At 55.4% G+C, this 18,999-nt stretch overlaps 5 protein-coding genes across 5 annotated transcripts; 4 read left to right on the top strand and 1 right to left on the bottom strand.

The window, feature by feature from the left end:
- Window positions 1–3,266: 3,266 nt before the first annotated feature.
- Window positions 3,267–7,386, top strand: CCM_02207 (pyruvate carboxylase; the record flags this gene model as incomplete). The annotated part of the gene is made up of 7 exons (XM_006667359.1): window positions 3,267–3,414; window positions 3,475–3,530; window positions 3,589–3,689; window positions 3,846–3,877; window positions 3,933–4,052; window positions 4,084–4,169; window positions 4,237–7,386. The coding sequence occupies 7 exons, from the start codon at window positions 3,267–3,269 to the stop codon at window positions 7,384–7,386; spliced, it is 3,693 nt and encodes a 1,230-aa protein (XP_006667422.1).
- A 292-nt stretch (window positions 7,387–7,678) lies between these two features.
- On the bottom strand, window positions 7,679–9,033 carry CCM_02206 (uncharacterized protein; the record flags this gene model as incomplete). Its single annotated transcript, XM_006667358.1, has 3 exons — window positions 7,679–7,850; window positions 8,018–8,839; window positions 8,951–9,033. The coding sequence occupies 3 exons, from the start codon at window positions 9,031–9,033 to the stop codon at window positions 7,679–7,681; spliced, it is 1,077 nt and encodes a 358-aa protein (XP_006667421.1).
- A 1,703-nt stretch (window positions 9,034–10,736) lies between these two features.
- On the top strand, window positions 10,737–12,190 carry CCM_02205 (uncharacterized protein; the record flags this gene model as incomplete). The annotated part of the gene is made up of 4 exons (XM_006667357.1): window positions 10,737–10,770; window positions 11,442–11,521; window positions 11,631–11,951; window positions 11,975–12,190. The coding sequence occupies 4 exons, from the start codon at window positions 10,737–10,739 to the stop codon at window positions 12,188–12,190; spliced, it is 651 nt and encodes a 216-aa protein (XP_006667420.1).
- A 1,748-nt stretch (window positions 12,191–13,938) lies between these two features.
- On the top strand, window positions 13,939–15,164 carry CCM_02204 (uncharacterized protein; the record flags this gene model as incomplete). The annotated part of the gene is made up of 4 exons (XM_006667356.1): window positions 13,939–14,029; window positions 14,089–14,153; window positions 14,284–14,729; window positions 14,798–15,164. The coding sequence occupies 4 exons, from the start codon at window positions 13,939–13,941 to the stop codon at window positions 15,162–15,164; spliced, it is 969 nt and encodes a 322-aa protein (XP_006667419.1).
- A 718-nt stretch (window positions 15,165–15,882) lies between these two features.
- Window positions 15,883–17,766, top strand: CCM_02203 (aldehyde dehydrogenase, putative; the record flags this gene model as incomplete). Its single annotated transcript, XM_006667355.1, has 3 exons — window positions 15,883–15,966; window positions 16,069–16,221; window positions 16,246–17,766. The coding sequence occupies 3 exons, from the start codon at window positions 15,883–15,885 to the stop codon at window positions 17,764–17,766; spliced, it is 1,758 nt and encodes a 585-aa protein (XP_006667418.1).
- Window positions 17,767–18,999: the final 1,233 nt, after the last annotated feature.

Below are 18,999 nucleotides of genomic sequence, written 5' to 3'. Positions count from 1 at the left end.
CTGTGTGATGGGGTACGTACACGCCATGGGCATTTGATGTCAATTGAGCCTTTTAATATATGCTACGTGGAAGGATGCATACTATTTTACTAGGAACCAGGTAGTCGGGTCAAATTTTGCAACAATCTGTTTGAGTATTCGCATGATTGTTGTAGATGCATCTGCACTCGGCGTGTTTCGGTTATGCGAAAGTCAATGCCGATGTGCCAACCAGCAGCGCGGTACGCCCAGGAACCGAGGAGAAGAGCACAAAAGGCACTAGTTAACTCATAACTAACGAGTGCGTGGGATCCAAGGCTAGCGCCGTCTGGATCGGGGGCAGCTTTTCTTTTCCCCGTCCTCCAACTACTGGGAGAGAGGCAGAGACGAAAGTCAGATGCGGACGGGCTCGTAGGTATAGCCGTGAGGAAAACACGGGGTAACGATTTACGTACAAGCAACCGAGGGAAATAGTACCTTGTGCATTAGAGCCGTGAACGGTCCCGGGAAAAAACGCTTCGCGTTCCTTGGTGTCGCCTGGTGCCGTGGCCCGTAACCAGCTAGGGAGGCGCGGACACAGGCGGCGACCGGCGGCTCAAGGCACATGGCAGGCGAAAATAGTCAGGAACCATGTGCTCGTGGGAGTCTCGATTTGTTCCGAATCTGGCATACGGCTATGTCCATCACGCGGCCACCTCGCCTTGCCCCGTGCTTCTCCCACTCGGTTTCTCAGATGCTGGGCCAGTGACACATGTTTTCTCGTCAATGAGGGCAAGGCCATGAAGAGAGTACAGAGGAAGCCGTGTTGGCTTGCGATTGCTCCATACACCCCCCCCCCCCCTCTGAATTGACTACCCGAGTACGGTAAAGGCGGTTGCGAGCCCGCCGTGTCTTTTAGCAGCAATACGCTGCAGTTTGACCTGGTAGTGAGCATTAGACGTTGGCCAACCGGCTGTAGCTTCTTAAAAAAAAAAACTATACCGAGTTCGAATCCCGCAGGTCTCACACAATGCAGTGCGAGGGGCCAGGGGGCCAGGCAAGCCTGTGGTAATACAACTCGGTAATACAGACCTTGGCGGGTTACTGGCTGACACTTTTCTTACTCATATCTCAGTAAAATCTGAGATTGATTTCGGAGAGCGGTAGCAATAAGATGGATGCGAACCCTGCTGTCTCGGCGAGTTTGGCGCGCTCCATCGTGGTAGCGCATCTCGTCTCCTTGCTGTGACAGTGAAGTCAGGAGGAGGTTGAGAAGTTTGAGAAGGTTGATGCCCAGAAGAGTTGAGAAAGCTCCAGGTTTGGCACATGTCTCGAGGACGGGGTTAGTGACCAATAAGTTGCTAAGAACCATGAATTCTGGACTCGAAACAAAATAGAGTCTTTGGTCTGCAAGCTTATTACACCGAATTTGGAGTTGTTTGATGTACATGATTGATCATTGAATCCGTCCGTAATGTGTAATGCGCCGTTATCCGGTGAATGTGATTGGCCAATGGGGGAAGACAAGGGCCGACGGGCTGGATCTTGCTCACAACAACGCAACTGAAACGGTACGAGCTTAGCGGACTTGACAGAAGCTACAGGGCGGATTAGTGGGTGGTGGTCAGCTATTACGCCAGGCAAGTACTTGATCCCTGGAACGATAGGTATTTATCCGTACGCAACAAGAAGAGCAAGCAAAAAGGTGTGCCTTCAGACCATGCTGTGAGACGCAGGACAGGCGGCGTATGCCTGTCGCCAAGCGACGCGTGGTGCTGTGACGGGGTGGTAGATCTTATTGCGTCCATGACGACGTCTGATACAGCGTCTCAGACAAAAGTGCTGACACGAGAAGATACTTTGGACTCAGTGGTGGTCAGCTGGAGCATCTGTTGTGGGAGTCTATATATGGCCTGGTTGACAGAGAGGGGCGTGGCTTTCGGGTGCCCGCACTCGAGGGATCTGGTAAGTCGGCAAAACAGGAGATGGTTGGTTACATATTAGTTACTCCGTAATCTGTACTCCGTGCTTGGAGCGCCAAGCACAAGTGCACAGGGCACAAGTTGACAAGGTGATGGCATCTCAAGAACGACAAGCTTAAACACTAGGCTGTTGGCGTCTGAGACATTGGGCAACCGGAGACAGAGTGACCACATAGAGGGAGGGGGTTCGGCCTCGGAGGGTGCCGACGTGAGCGTGGATGAGTTTTGCCATGGATCTGGCGGGAGAGTAGAGGGAAAAAACGGACATGATTTGGGCAAGAATTCTCCTCAGACAGATCGATTCGACGCTCGGCGTCCTTCTCCGTTGAGCCGGGGCGCGGCATTTGGAGGGCCGAAGCACCCTGCGGGCTGTGCTCCTGCTGCAGGCGACCGAGCAATCAAGAGCCCCGCGGTCCACGGCCACCATACATGTCGAGCATTGAGCGTCGAGGGATTGTGAGCCTGCAAGCCCCCATGTGGGCGTTTCTGTGGCAGTTTTGGCGTCGCGGCAGACTCAAAGAATGAGTCGGACCTTTGAGTCTGATGAAGCTTGGAGAGACGCTGTGGGAAGAAAAAAAAGTAGCTCATGGGGGGCTGCGAGGCCGCCTCGGTCACTGAGGGCTTATTATTACCTACCTGTACCTACAGGTAGGTACCAAAGTACCGATTGGTAGAGGAGGTATATGTACCGATGGGATTTAACGACACCCCTAGTGCTCGAGGAGGTCAAGCCATAGCTACCTATATAGACCTGCTTCTATGCAACAAAACAACAGATTGAAAAAAAGAAAGAAAAGTAGACATGAGTGAGGGGAGTCTATTTTTATTTCTACCAGCATGCCAATTGCGACGAGACATGTTCAACGCCCATGAAGGAGGCGGGCAGCACGGGTACAGTTTGTGCTGGTGTCGCAGCAAAGCTACTACCTTAGTAGTACCTAATACCTGTCCAGCCGGCACCCCTCCCCCACCACGGTAGGTACCAAGTGAGAGGAGAAGGCAGGTACCTGCTGCCAAACCAAAGACAGACAAAGCCAGACAAAACCAGACAAAACCAGACTGGCGGTGCTCCTCTTGCTCCTCTTCCTCCTTCCTGCCAATGCCAGCTGCCCGTCGCTGTTTGTCTGTTTGTACCCCGCCGTCCTTCTCCGGCTGTCTTGCTTGTGAACCTTTTTAAGTAGCCCGCCAGCTCCCCCCCCTCCACTGCCTCGCCATCTCTCTCCCCTCCCCGTCTTCTATCTTTTTTCCATCGCATCATTATCTCGGTTCCCTTCCATTCGCGCCGCTTCCTTGCCCTTTCTCTCTTCTGCTACAAAATCTCCCATCATGGCGCCCGTCCCGGCTGCGTCCCCGCCGCAGCAGGCCCTCACCTTCAACGACGTCTTTGACGATGCCGATGACGAGCCCCAGCAGCAGCAGACGGTCCAGCACATCCGCGCCAACTCGAGCATTATGCACCTCAAGAAGATTCTCGGTCAGTGTTTTTAGGCGCTTCTGCCGCTACCGCCCATCGCCAATGGCTCTCCCCGCAAAGCCGAGTCTTGTGCTAACCGAGGCCTCAACATGCAGTCGCCAACCGTGGTGAAATCCGTAAGTCGCTCTCTACGGCTCCCCGCCGCGCCGCAAGCTGCTAACAATGGCTCTATAGCTATTCGAGTATGGAAACATCCTCTCCATTTACGAATGGCGGCGCAATTGCTATCCGACTGAGCTAACCATGGTGGCTCTGCTCTCTAGATTTTCAGAACTGTAAGTAGCCGCCTACCCTGCCAGTGCGCACTGCCGAATCTAACCCAAGCGCAGGCCCACGAACTCTCTCTACACACCATTGCCGTCTTCAGGTACAAAAGCTCATTGCTCAATCAAGCAAGTTTCTTTGTTCAACGACTCGCTAACCATTTCTAGCTATGAGGATCGACTAAGCATGCACCGTCAAAGTATGCCATCTACCCCGCCTCATCACCTTGCTCCCACGCTAACCAGTCCCAACAGAGGCCGACGAAGCCTACGTGATTGGAAAGCGCGGTCAATATACCCCTGTCGGTGCCTATCTCGCCGGCGACGAAATTATCAAGATTGCTGTCGAGCATGGCGCTCAACTGATCCATCCCGGTACGACTCTGCTAAGGACGCCACTCTGCAGCACTTCCCGAGCTAACTCCACCAGGCTACGGCTTCCTCTCCGAGAACGCCGAATTCGCTCGCAACGTCGAAAAGGCTGGTCTCATTGTACGTCGAATTGCTCTACAACGCCCGCGAGCAAAGTTCTCACTCACTGACTCGACCTTTCTTCTAGTTCGTCGGTCCCTCCCCCGATGTCATTGATGCCCTCGGTGACAAGGTCTCGGCCAGAAAGCTCGCCATAGCAGCCCAAGTCCCCGTTGTCCCGGGTACCCCGGGTGCCGTCGCCACTTACGAAGAGGTCAAGTCCTTCACTGACGAGTATGGATTCCCCATCATCATCAAGGCCGCTTACGGTGGTGGCGGCCGTGGTATGCGTGTAGTCCGCGAGCCCGAGAGCCTTCAGGAGAACTTTGAGCGTGCCACCTCCGAGGCCAAGTCCGCTTTCGGCAACGGTACCGTCTTTGTCGAGCGTTTCCTTGACAAGCCCAAGCATATCGAGGTTCAGCTCATTGGTGATAACCACGGCAACATTGTCCACCTGTACGAGCGTGATTGCTCCGTCCAGCGTCGCCACCAAAAGGTCGTCGAGATTGCTCCCGCCAAGGATCTCCCCAAGGAGACCAGAGACGCCATTCTCGCCGACGCTGTCAAACTGGCCAAGTCGGTTAACTACCGCAACGCCGGTACCGCCGAATTCCTTGTCGACCAGCAGAACCGATACTACTTCATTGAGATCAACCCCAGAATCCAGGTCGAACACACAATCACCGAAGAAATTACCGGCATCGATATCGTCGCCGCTCAGATCCAGATCGCCGCTGGTGCCACCCTTGCCCAGCTTGGCCTGACTCAGGATCGCATCTCCACTCGCGGTTTTGCCATTCAGTGCCGTATCACCACTGAGGACCCTGCCAAGCAGTTCCAGCCCGACACTGGAAAGATTGAAGTCTATAGAACTGCCGGTGGCGCTGGTGTTCGCCTTGACGGTGGCAATGGTTTCGCCGGTTCAGTCATTACACCCTTCTACGATTCCATGCTGGTCAAGTGCACTTGCCACGGCTCAACTTACGAAATCGCCCGCAGAAAGGTTCTCCGTGCTCTCATTGAGTTCCGTGTCCGCGGTGTCAAGACCAACATTCCCTTCTTGGCCCGTCTGCTTACCCATCCTACTTTCATCGAGAGCAACTGCTGGACCACCTTCATCGACGATACCCCCGAGCTCTTTGATCTCCTCAGCAGCCAGAACAGAGGCCAGAAGCTGCTCGCTTACCTCGGTGATGTTGCCGTCAACGGCAGTTCCATCAAGGGCCAGATTGGAGAGCCCAAGTTCAAGGGCGAAATCATCATTCCTGAAATTGTTCGATCCGATGGCACCAAGGTCGATGTCAGCCAGCCTTGCCAGAAGGGCTGGAGAAACATCATCATCGAGCAGGGCCCTAAGGCCTTTGCCAAGGCTGTTCGCCAGAACAAGGGATGTCTTCTCATGGATACTACTTGGCGTGATGCTCACCAGTCTCTTCTGGCCACACGTGTTCGTACTGTTGATCTGCTCAACATTGCCAAGGAGACCAGCCACGCTCTGTCCAACCTGTTCAGCTTGGAATGCTGGGGAGGTGCTACTTTTGATGTCGCCATGCGCTTCCTGTACGAAGACCCTTGGGACCGTCTCCGCAAGATGCGCAAGCTTGTTCCCAACATTCCATTCCAGATGCTTCTGCGTGGTGCCAACGGTGTCGCTTACTCTTCTCTCCCTGACAATGCCATTGACCAGTTTGTCGACCAGGCCAAGAAGAACGGTGTCGATATTTTCCGTGTATTTGATGCTCTGAACGATATTGATCAGCTCGAGGTCGGTATCAAGGCTGTCCACAAGGCTGGTGGTGTTGTTGAGGGTACCGTCTGCTTCAGCGGTGACATGCTCAACCCCCACAAGAAGTACAACTTGGAGTACTACCTCGACCTTATTGAGAAGCTCGTTAAGCTCGACATCCATATTCTTGGCATCAAGGATATGGCTGGTGTTCTCAAGCCCCACGCTGCTACCCTTCTGATCGGCGCCGTCCGCGAGAAATACCCCGACCTGCCCATCCACGTCCACACTCACGACTCCGCCGGTACTGGCGTTGCCTCCATGGTTGCTTGCGCCAAGGCCGGTGCCGATGCTGTCGACGCTGCCACTGACAGTTTGTCTGGCATGACTTCCCAACCCAGCATCAACGCCATTATGGCGTCTCTCGAGGGATCTGGCCTCGAGCCTGGTCTGGATCCTCACCAGGTCCGCGCTCTGGACACCTACTGGTCGCAGCTCCGCCTCCTCTACTCTCCCTTCGAAGCCCACCTTGCTGGTCCCGACCCCGAGGTTTACGAGCACGAAATCCCTGGTGGTCAGCTCACCAACATGATGTTCCAGGCTTCGCAGCTCGGTCTCGGCTCCCAGTGGCTTGAGACCAAGAAGGCCTACGAACAGGCCAACGATCTCCTCGGCGATATTGTCAAGGTCACTCCTACCTCCAAGGTTGTTGGTGATCTTGCTCAGTTTATGGTTTCCAACGGTCTTGATGCTGCGGCAGTCAAGGCTCGTGCTAGCGAGCTCGACTTCCCTGGCTCCGTTTTGGAATTCCTTGAGGGTCTGATGGGTCAGCCCTACGGCGGATTCCCCGAGCCTCTCCGAACCGATGCCCTGCGCGGACGCCGCAAGCTTGACAAGCGCCCCGGTCTCTACCTCGAACCTGTCGACTTTGCCAAGGTCAAGAAGGAATTAGGCAAGAAGCTCGGCGCCCCCGTTACTGAATGCGACATCGCTTCTTATGTCATGTACCCCAAGGTTTTTGAGGACTACCGCAAGTTTGTTGACCAGTACGGTGACCTCTCTGTCCTTCCTACGCGCTTCTTCCTCTCCAAACCTGAGATTGGTGAGGAGTTCAACGTTGAGCTGGAGAAGGGCAAGGTTCTGATTCTGAAGCTCCTTGCTATCGGTCCCCTGAGTGAGAACACTGGCCAGCGTGAAGTGTTCTTTGAGATGAATGGCGAGGTCCGCCAGGTGACCGTCATTGATAAGACGGCTGCCGTCGAGAACATTAGCCGCCCCAAGGCCGATGCCACCGACTCGAGCCAGGTTGGTGCCCCCATGTCTGGTGTTTTGGTTGAGATGAGAGTGCATGAGGGCTCGGAGGTGAAGAAGGGCGACCCTCTTGCTGTCTTGTCGGCCATGAAGATGGAAATGGTTATTTCTGCTCCCCACAGCGGCAAGGTTTCCGGCCTGCAGGTCAAGGAAGGCGACTCCGTCGATGGCTCCGACCTTATCTGCCGCATCACCAAATAAAGTAGCAAAAGTACCTATGAATTGATGCTGGAACTGGCGCGAAATGGGAAACGGAACTGGAATTTTATTGGTTTACTTTGTAGCACTTGATAGTATGAATACATTTTGATGACAATGTGGCCAGTATCTTGACGGTGTACTATGAGTAGTAGTTATGTCTTCAAAATTTAACCTACTAATAGAACATAGCCCGACGATCCCCTCCCCTCCTCCGAATGATTTTCCGCGTTCCTACTCGCCAGGGGCTCGTGAACCATTGGAGTCTCTGTTGTCATGGGCATCTCGGACCACCTCACCACGCGGGTGGCCTTCGCGTCACCCACTTTTCAGCATCTCGGACTTGGGCGGCATTGACCCGATATATCTGCTTGAGGGGACCTTGAAGCGGCCCTGAGAACTGGTTGCCTAGCGTCCAGGTAGTCTTGGCCAATCTGTAGGTAGTCTCGGCCAGCCTGGCGGTAGTCCTGGCCAGCTTGGTGGCAGCAAGCGATACTCAAGCAGAGTTGGGAGCTGCGGCCGCCAGAAGCCAGAGTAGATGGAGAAGAACAAAGAGGCGAAGAAGAGGGAGAATATGAATGAGAAGCAGAAAGAGAAAAATAAAAAGCAACAATAACAAGGAGAAGGAGTATACGGAGGGGTATGATGATGAGTATGGTGATGAGTACAATGAGGAAGAGGGGGAATAGCAGAAGGGGGAAGAGAAGGAGCAGTAGCGGAAGGAGGCGAAGACGTAAGCGCAGGCCGAGCAGACGCAGGCCGAGCAGGCTTAGACTCAGGCTCAGGTGGAGGCGGAGGCGGAGGCGGAGGAAGAAGAAGACGGTGAGGAAAAAACGGGAGGCGGAGAGGAAGAGAAAGGGGACGATTATGGCAACGAGACGATGGCGGATCAGGGGGAGGTGATGGAGAGGGAGGAAGAGCAGGAGGGGCAGGGGGAGCAGGAAGAGCAGGCAGAGAAGGAAGAAGAGGAGTTGGTCGAACAGATGGAGGTGGTAGAAGAAGAGGAATAGGCCGAGGAGAAGGCGGAAGATGAGGCGAGAGAGGCGCTGGGAGAGACTGAGGAGAGGAAATAAAATGAAAGATATACTTGAGCAGTGATATCATAAAGAGAGGAGTAAGAGGCAATGTCGTATCCGTAGACGCAGGGTTCGACGATGGAGGAGGCTGTGGGGGAGATGGCGGATATGGTGGATATGGACGAGGAGCAGCGGAGAAAGGAAAGTAGGACGATGAAGAATGGGAAGGATGTGAAGAAGATAGAGGAGAAGAGGGGGAGTATAAGGAAGATGGAGAATGTAACGGGCGAGGCGGAGAAGAAAATAATGCGGCGAAAAAAGACGAGAGAGAGAAATACGAAGGCGGCATAGATGAAGAGGAAGGAGAGGAAAAGGAAAAGGTGGAAGTCTGAGATAAAGCCAAAGATGATGACGATGTCACGGGGGCGTAGACGTCCAGTCTGGTTCAGAGAAGTCGGGCTGGAAACGGTGGGAGCCGGTGGGAGGAGCGTGAGTCGAGATAGGATTGTTGTTGGCTGTGTTGGTCGGCAACCATGGGCGTCAGGACATACACTAACAGAGCATGCCAGTGCCAGTAGTTGAAGGATCTGTGGAATTTTGTATCAAGACAAATTGAAGTGCAAGGATCCGGCATTTTGTAAGGTGATGGCTCGCAGCCTGCCGGTGCTCTCTGTTGTGTTTGAATAGGGCATCTAAGCTGAGGTGTGATTGCGGATCTTCTCACAGTGTCCTTGACAGATGGTCACAGTCAATAAACAAATACAGTGGGAATGCTACAAAGACGGAACATGGTGCGCGCAGTACGCATCGTGAATCACGGCTCGTGTGGTCAAAGAAGGGTTTGCGTGTATTGGGTGTGAAACGGCTCTGGCGAACAAGGACAGACTTAGATCAAGAAAGAGTCTCGCAAACATATGACAATGACCTATCAAGTTTGGCTCAAATCAAGATTGAGTCGGGTGTTTGTTTGCTGATGCGATCTCGTGTCGGCTGGTTCATCGATGAGGTGCTCAAGCTGACTGCGTATGGATATGCACAGATGGTGATGCTACGGGCCTCTGATGGGATGAAGCTTGGCGACACCGACTGGGAATGACGAGGCACACACAAAACACCCCCCTTATAGGCCCTTGTCCCCAGTCAATTTATACAACGGTTAGTTATTATGTAAGTGAATGGCGCATGGGAAACGTTGCACCTGGGCTAGCGAAGTTGTGGCCGCGACCGCGGGAAGCCACACGCCGACCAAAGTCCGGGGCGGCGCCAACCTCGGGATATTTTGTTTAACTATAGATATATGGGAAAATTAGGGGTAGTCTGCATTTCAGCTGAGTGGCTGCCTTTTCTCCGAGCTATCACTGCGTAGTGTGTAGCGCCGGACAAGTAGAGGCAATCCGGCTGGGGCGCGCATGCAAGACCGAGTCGCGGCCTGCGCCGGCTCGCCTGCGACTACGAATTACGGACGAACCAAAGCCACTCCTCGCCCGTGGCTGCAGGACAGCTTGATTGGCAGCGCCGAGGCCGCTGGTCCGGTGGTGTGTGGCCGAGTTCTGCACGGTGACAGGCTGAAATGCAGACTATGCGTGTGTGTGGGAGGCCACGCCAGAGCTCACGGGATGGGTGACGACTGTCGAGGCTAATTTACGAATTAAGCAGGCTGGCAAGCATGGACGTGGCGGAAAAGGGGCTGTCAAGTGCGCGGGCGGCGCTTGGTTTGATGATTGATGTGGGATGGGGCGTGATACATGGCCTTTTTGGAGAGTTATTTAGGACAAGGAGGTTTGGGGGATCTCGAGCAAGCAGCAGCAGCAGCAGCATATACGAAGTATGTAAAAGCAACGCGGAGAGGGCGTCGCTGCTCGTGTAGTTCGAGGACACGGCGAGAACGGACGCGGGGTGGCGACGGGCAAAACGCAAGGGGTCGGGGTGATATGTAATAAGAGGGAGCATGACAGCAGCGGCCAGGGGCAGGCGTGAGCTGGGGCGGCGGCGATCGAGCCAGACAGGCTGGTGGCGTGCTGAAAATGCTTGGTATGCGTGTGCGTGATCGGGAGGCAGAGGCAGGTGGTTCTTCTTTCTTTTTTTTCTCTTCTTTCTTGTGCTGACTTGCTTTGTTGTTTGGAGTCATCTGCCAGCAAGCATGCATGATGACCAGTACTGTGTAGAATGTGTAGGTATCTAGACGTCAAGGGGATATGCGCGCGGATAGAAAGAACGAAGTACGGGCACTCAGGTGCAAGTATATACCGGCAGTCCAGTATCAGTAACTACAGGCTCCAAGTGTGGGGGTTAGCGCGTGACCCCGCAAATTACAGCGAGAATCAGTGGGTTGGCGCAATGTACAGGGGACCAGGCCCGCAAGCGGAGACACGTCACGTCACTGTACAAATACCAGAACATGTCGCAAGGGCTCACTGATACAGTTCCATGCTAAATAATATAGAAAATATTCTAGAGACATTTCATCTTGACTGACATCATGACCATCATTTACTTTTTAATTTCCTCTTCCAGCCTTGCTGCTCGCTCTCCTGCAAACTCAGCTCAAAGTTTTCGCTTGCTTCAGTGGAACCTGCTGTAATATATTGTGGTCCCCGCCTCGTGCACGCCGCCGGCTGCGTCCATCTATCTGTCTTTAGTACAAATTACTTAGTAGTAGCCAAGACTTGCCAACTCGCCGCCTCGTTTCCCGCCCATGTCCTCTAACCCACCCTCTAATAATTCACCCACGCGCTCAACCTCGATCCCTATTTCTTCAACACCAACCAGACCACCACCCAACGACTTCCAGAGCCCCCATCGCAGGACATCGAATAACTATACTACAACCCTCTTGCGTCTTTTCTCGCTACCTTCTTGATACGCCGACCAGCCATACTCGATCGGCCACATTTTTTCAGCCCACAAATCAATATTGATCCCCTCGCGACCGTATTTCGACCGCCTCCCTCGCCGCGACTGCTCTGGCTCGCTTTGGCCCCGCGCCTCTCGCTGCCAGTTGCTGTTCCTAGTCGCTTCCGTCATCTCTACTTCATCTCACAGCCCTTGTACAAGAATCTGTCGTCATGGAGAGCCTGCAGCTTTCCCAGGTCCTCGCCGATTTGAGTAACCTTGGCGCCGCGGTACGTGTGCTTGCTCCTGCATCCAGCCAGCCACTGCCAGTCTCCTGTCCCGCAGAAAATGGAAATCATCGCCCTATTTACTTGTCGATACTAACTCATTGACCAACAGGAACCCCAGGCTGCCGCCGCCATCGTCAATGCCAATGTCCCCATTGTCCGACCCGAATCCGCCAACGAGTCCTCCACCTCACATCCCCAGCAGCAGCAGCCGCGCCCTCCCGCCATGCGTCGCCACTGGTCCACGGAACCGGGCCTGCCCAAGTTCGACAAGCTCGGCCGTCGCATCCTCATCAGCTCGCCGAACCTATCCCGTCCCTCGTCCAACACCAACTCAATCCCCGGCACTCCGCGCGGTGGCGGCTCAGATGCAAGTCCAACAATACCCCGCGCATGCAGGCTTTTTGCACACGCCGCGCAAGAAATGCGACAAGTAAACGCTAACCCGTATTGCAGGTTGATGATGACTTGGAGCGCGCCTCTACTCTTATGGCGCTTTACGATATCCGTGCCAAGATTAAGCAGCAGGATAACAGCAGCCTGATCAAGGCCCGCGAGAAGATCAACGCTCTCGCCGCCAAGCAGCAGGCCCAGCAAGTCGCCGACCGAAACGCCAAGGCGGCCGAGGAAGCCCGAAAAACCCGCTACTCCTTCCCTCGCAGCGGCCTCTAAACAGCCTGCCTGTCCCCAGCCAGTACCTTGATTGCACACGGCTCACGTACCTCACCCGCTGCAATCGCGTTGCTCGCTATATTCTACCGACTCTCCCTATACGATGCCTTATATACCCTACGACTACGATACCACCACGCCAGCTGCGTGGAAACTACAGATGCGGACCTGTCATCATGTAATACCCCTCTTAATGACCTACAAGCAATGGCGGCCTAATCCGCGAATTGGCCCCTCTCGACGAATCATGTTGAGGCGCAAAGTTACCCATGATGTCTACTGCGTTGATGCTTTCTTTACTTTTCGGGACAATAAAAGCAATCATCTCCATGGCTCTTTTTGTCCATTGGTGGCACGGCGTCACGGTTTCCTTTTGTACGTATCAGACTTGTTCATTCCCTTGCGTGTTTTGTCTTGTTGTCCTTTTTGCGCTGCAACTACGAGACGGGTGAAGAATGGCGACGTTCAGTGATGGCGAAAACAGCTTAGAAGGCTGCAGAACGAGTATTGTTTTCTTCCGGTAGAGAGCGTTTTTTTTTTGGGGGGAGGAGAAAGTCTCTTTTTAGGAGGAGAATGTTTCTTTTGAGGAGGAGAAATGGAGGTCAAGGCAGGGAGATTTTGCGCATTTTTATACAGCCTGCAGATAGTACAAGCCGTGTTGACGTTTTTTGCTTGCTTGCTCCGGGATTGATGTGACTGGGGTGGTAGCAGTTATAAATAGGTCGATATGATAAGACCGACAGTGCCGCATCGAGATTGAATCATCTGCAGTCGCCAGTGTGCAGCACTCGCAATGATTGCATGCAACGGAATTTGTCACATTGATAACAAGCATCCCTATCCTATATTGGTATATGAAACCGGCGAGACGGAGCCGATCATCCCCTCCACACTAAAGTTGGAAACGATTTCAAGATTTTATCAAAGTACCGGAAATACTGCGCATCCTGGGCTTCGCGTCAACAGGGTCTCGACATGCCGTCGGCATGGCTCTTCCGTTGCCGACCACTGTTACCTAAATTGATGGTGCGCCTACGATGCCTGCTAAGCCACCCACCCACGACATGACAACAGTTGAACGCGCGGCCGGGTATCGGGATAAGGCACGCGGTGGGACACACGCAGGTGGATTTTCCGGTGCCAGACTTCGGACAATCATTCTGCTGCAGAGAGAGAGCAGGATTTGTCAGTGGCTACATCTTGTTGCGCTGCTGAAAGGATGCTGGGTGGTGTAGTCTTGGCGGGCGGGCAGGATGTGGCAGTGATGTTGGTGTCATATGACGGGTATATACGCAAGACTTTTTTTTTCTACAGTTCTTTCATCTTGCTATTATGGTTATTATTTGTTGGTTTTTACATTGCTCGAGAACGGCGGAAATGAATTCATCGAGTGCATGCGCGGGAATAATGTATTGTTCCCGCTGGTAGGTACATTCCTCGTTCAAAGAGGCCGCCACAGGAAATTCGGGAAATTCCAAGCCACACACACAGCAAGGCGAGTTGGGCAGAACAAGCTTCGACTGCAGCGGAGCGCCCCACATGCCGGCTTGCAGAACTCTGTACGATTTCGCAGATATGACGTCTGGCAACTGCTGCACCGCCACCCAAGGCCAAGGACGGAGCATGTGCGCCATGAAGTTTTGAGCAGACCAGACTTGCAAGCTGGCCGGGGTGAGAATAGGCAGAGGAATGTTTTTTTAAGAAGATATTTTTCTTTTTTTTTAATTACAACTCGGCAACACACAAGTATGAGTGACGCCTACATTTTATTTAGGCCTTCCTCTGCGGGTCAAGGCAATCTGGCCAGGACGTGCACCGCACCACACCGAATCCTTTTCCGTGTGTGGGCACGCCCAGGCCTGCCCAGCCACAGTAGTCTGGCTCCGCCTCTTTTTCAGCTTGCCGGGGGGGCCTTGATTCTGACCTTAATCGTCCTCGCCTCGCCTTGGCCATTAGTGAACTAGTACGACTTCTCTCTTGCGTTCATCCGATTCTACAAGTTTCTCTTGACAATTTTTAAACCCAAATTGCTCGGCCATCACCAGAAAAAGGAAAAATAACCCTTTTTCTAGCGGAAATACCAGACTTTGCAGTTCTCTCCGTCCGGCTTTGCGACCATTTCAGCCCTGTTTGACCTTCGTCACTTAACTAGTTGTCTCCACTTTTTTAGTTGCAACAAGTGCCACGCCGCGCCTCTGGTCTCTGGTACCAGAAGACTGGTCGCGTCCGCCGCTCTCTTTGGGGTCCCAATCTTTCGTCCCTCCCACTCTCCCAAAGCATCCTCCTTTTCCTCCTTCATCATAATCACCTATCCGTCGAGACGAAAAAGAGCTTCCCGCACGGAAATCAATCGCTCGTCTCCGCACCTCATCATGGACGCCACAAACCTGCTCGACCCCCGCCTCATCGGCAGCCGATGCCCTAGCGGCTACTCGTACCGCAACGGATACTGCTACCGCAACAGCTGGTACAGCTGGGGTCGCTGGGTCCTCGTCGGTGTCCTCATCTTCTTTGCTCTCGTCTTCCTCTTCCTCTGCAGGTGCGCTCCTCTCCCCCTCTGAGCCCTTTGTCGTCCCACAACCAGTGTAAAGACTAACAAACGCACAGCTGCTGCGCTCGCCGCCGCTCGCGCAAGGGTTCCAAGCCCATGTACGGCACCGGCTGGATGGGCGGCAACAAATGGGGTGGCAACAACAACAACAACGCCCAGAACACCTATCCTCAGCAGACCTACCCCCAGCAGGACTACAACCAGAACCAAGGTGGCTACAACTACAACCAGCAGCAGCAGGGCTATCAGGCACCGCCCAACTACGGCAACAACTCCCAGCAGCCCCAGAATACCGGCACCACCATGAACCCCAACGACGGCTACTACGGTAACCAGCAGTACGGCGGCCCCCAGCAGCCCCAGAACACGTACCAGCCCGCTGGTGGCTACGCCCCTCCTCCCGGCCCTCCTCCCACCAAATAAGGCTGATGCCCGAACGGACGCACATGCGCGAGCGAGAGAGACCAGACGGAATAGGAACGAAACGGACCGACTGACGACGAGTCGCACGTAATGAATGCCATGCTGGAAGGGAACGCGAGATGGAAGTAATCGAACAAGAGATGCTTGAACAAAAAAGTCATCTGCGGCTGGTTGCGGCGTTGGTTTGGATCTGTATGCTCTTGATCATCGGGGTTGGCCCGTGAATTATTGTTCTTTGTTTCAGGCGTACGACTTGTAGAGTCAGGTTGCCTTGTTTATATATAGTTGGAAAGTGCAGAGATGATTCCCCAGAAGCTTGGCTGGTTTTTTCAGCTCGATACACTCAAAGTCGAATGTTTTGGAGGACGATGCTAGGATTTTAATGTGCATAAACTCGTAATTCAATTCACGAGTGGTACACTATTGCGCACTTAATTGATCTCGAATTCAAAGTAGCAAAGGACGTGTCCAGTTATGGCGTGATGACAAAGCGAGGCTATAGATATGTACCTAGGCTGCCGGCAATCAAGTCTGTCACATGAGACACACAGAAATTGGAGCTTCCCCAGGTTGCCAGGTTGGCTGTCCAGACACTATAACAGGTCTGCGGGATGGCCCCGATTCAACCAGACAAGCCCTCAATCGCCATCAGAACCCTTCGGACCCTTCCAGGGTCATCAACGCCGGGGACGGCCTTATTACGCTATGCTTCATCTCCATGGCCGGAGCTGCGGAGCAACTGGGGGGACTGTCCACTACGTGCGCCATCTGGGGGCGGGCTCCCCCAGATTACCGTGCCGAGGTACACCAAGCTAGTGGACTCGAGACGACCGTTTGCACAGATCCTCCGCAGCTCCCGCGATCCTGATTTTCTCTCTGCTACATATACAACATATTCACACAGCCCCGAACGAATAGCAGATCCAATCACTTCTTGCTCTTCGCCATCATGCCGTTTAGCACAAATCACGAGATTGACGATGCAAGTTTCCCCCTCCCACCCCGTCCTCTCGCCACTGCCCCTATCAACCAACACCAGTTCGCCACCCGCCCACATGTACTAATATGGACCTCATTCTAGGCCGTCGCAACCGTCACCAAGACGTTCAAGTCCAACGTGACCAAGCCGCTGGCATGGCGCATCACGCAGCTGCGCAAGGCGTGGTGGATGCTCGAGGATAACAAGGAGCGCATCGTCGAGGCGCTCAAGTCGGACCTCAACAAGCACCGACAGGAAGCGCTGCCCGTCGACGTCGCCGGCGTGCAGACGGCCATCCTCGAGGCCCTCAAGCACATCAAGGCGTGGAACGCCGACGAGCGGCCGGCGCGCACCAACCCGCTCAACCTGCTCGGCGGCGCCCGCATCCGCCGCGAGCCCAAGGGCGTCGCCCTCATCATCTCGGCGTGGAACTTTCCCTTTATGGAGCTCTTTGAGCCCATGGTGGCCGCGCTGGCCGCCGGCTGCACCACCATCCTCAAGCCCTCGGAGCTGGCGCCGGCCTCGCAGGACCTGATTGCGCGCATCGTGCCCGAGTACCTCGACCGCGACGCGGTGCGCGTCGTCACCGCCGGCCCCGCCGAGATGAACCACCTGCTCGGCCACAAGTTTGACCACATCTTCTTCACCGGCTCGACCGTCGTCGGCAAGATCATCTACGCCCGCGCCGCGCCCAACCTAACGACGGTCACGCTCGAGCTCGGCGGCCGCGGGCCGGCCATTGTCACGGCCAACGCCAACGTCGACCTCGCGGCCAAGCGCATCGCCAACATCAAGTTCCTCAACGCCGGCCAGGTCTGCGTCGGCGTCAACCACGTCTTTGTCGACCCCAAGGTCAAGGCGCCGTTCCTCAAGGCGCTCGCCAAGTACTTTGACCAGTACCTCGGCGGCAGCCCCGCCGCCCACCCGGCCCACGTCACCACCATTGTCAACGACCGCCACTACAACCGCCTGCAGGGCCTGCTGGAGAAGTCGTCGGGCAACATCATCTACGGCGGCGACCGCGACCCGGCCACGCGCTACTTTGCGCCCACCGTCGTCGACAACGTCACCACCGACGACGCGCTGCTGTCCGAGGAGCTCTTTGGCCCCATCCTGCCCATCCTCGACGGCACCCTCGACGAGGCCATTGCCTACACCGCCGCCCACGACCACCCGCTGTCGCTCTACGGCTTCACCGACTCGCGCGCCGAGCAGCGCGCCATCCTCGACCGCACCAACTCGGGCGGCGTCACCTTCAACGACGGCCTGCTGCACATGGCCATGAAGGACGCCCCCTTTGGCGGCGTCGGCGGCTCCGGCACCGGCGCCTACCACGGCATCTACGGCTTCCGCGAGTTCACACACCTCCGCACCATCGCCTCCATCCCCGCCTGGATGGACGCCATGCTCTCCTTCCGCTACCCGCCGTATACTAACGCCAAGGCCCTGGCCCAGATCAAGGCCACTGGCGGCGGCGGCTCCGTCTCGTTTGACCGCGAGGGACGATCCACCACCTCGGTCCTCGGCCGCATCCTCGGCCAGTGGAAGCTGCTCGTCCTCGTCGCCGTCGTTCTCAAGTGGCGTGGCTGGACTCTGGAGGACTTGCGCAGCCTCGTTGGCTAAGGAAGAAGAAACAAGACAAAAAAAATGTATTATGAAAGAATTTCTGTTTCAATCGGCTCAGATTGACCATGTCTGCCGTATTATCTAACAGTGTTGCCTCGGTATTCGAATATGCTCATTTCAGATTGGGAATTTATCTCATGTGCAAGTTCGTAATAAACTCGATTCTCTCGGCGTCTAGATCGTCACTGTCTCCGTACATTGAAGTATGGACCGTGGTCGAGACAAGATGAAAACCAAGCAGGATGAACAGATCAAAGTTCAGAGATTCTGCTAAAGCGCCGACGCCCCCGTTCACCATTTCGTCGATTATCCTATATCAGTCATTGCTCCCAACGCCCACCCACCGCTGTCTCGTCCTTTATATTTCCTGCTTCATCTCTCCTTCTCCACCACCTAGAAGCAACGAATCATCCCAGCGGCCATCCACCTCGAAAAACGGCCCGCACGTAAAGCTCTGGTCCCAGTCCATCGAGGCATATCCCAGCCCGAGGTCAGCCCAGTCGCCGCACAACTCAGCCGGCGCCTCGCCGGTGGTGGTGGTGTCGAGCTGAAAGTCGGCCAAGAAGTCGTTTGTGCTGAACTCGACCGTGTTGAAGAAGTCGGACGCGGCCGCGGGCGGCTTCTGCGGCGGCACAAACGCCGCCTTGTTGACCCGGATCCGGCCAAAATACGGCACCACGACGTCGTAGTCGTCGTCGGCCAGGTAGACGCCGCGCCGCGCCGCGTCCAGCACGTCCAGCGTGCGCACCGCCTGCTCCGCGACCCTGCAGTCCATCACCGCCGCCGTCTGGCGCAGACACAGCGCCACGTCGCGCACCGCCGCCGCATCGGCGTCCCCCGGCGGCGCCGCTCCCGACGAGATCCAGTGCCCCAGCACCAGCACCAGCGCCGCGCTCGCTGCCCGAAAGTCCATCACCTGGCACATCTCGGCGCCGCCGCGCGCCCAGTGCCGGAACTCGCAGTACGCCGCGCACACGCCGCGCGCCGCGTCCATGGCCGCGTCCCGGCTCGGCGCGTACTGCGCCGCCGCCGCCGCCTCCTCCCCGGCCGCCGCCGCCCGCAGCAGGTACGGCAGGTGCGCCACCTGCCGCGCCGTCAAAAACAGCACCTTGCACGACTGCCGGAACCACCCCGCCGCCTGGTCGAGGTCCGGCCCGAGATGCCCCGCCGCCCACCAGTGCGCGGGGAAGAGCCGCCGCTGCGCCTCGTCCAGCTCGGCGCCGAGCTGCA

The sequence above is a fragment of the Cordyceps militaris genome, assembly GCF_000225605.1.
Source record: "Cordyceps militaris CM01 unplaced genomic scaffold CCM_S00002, whole genome shotgun sequence".
Classification (NCBI taxonomy): domain Eukaryota; kingdom Fungi; phylum Ascomycota; class Sordariomycetes; order Hypocreales; family Cordycipitaceae; genus Cordyceps; species Cordyceps militaris.
Note: the sequence above shows the minus strand (reverse complement) of the source record. Positions and strands in the feature narration are given on the sequence as shown.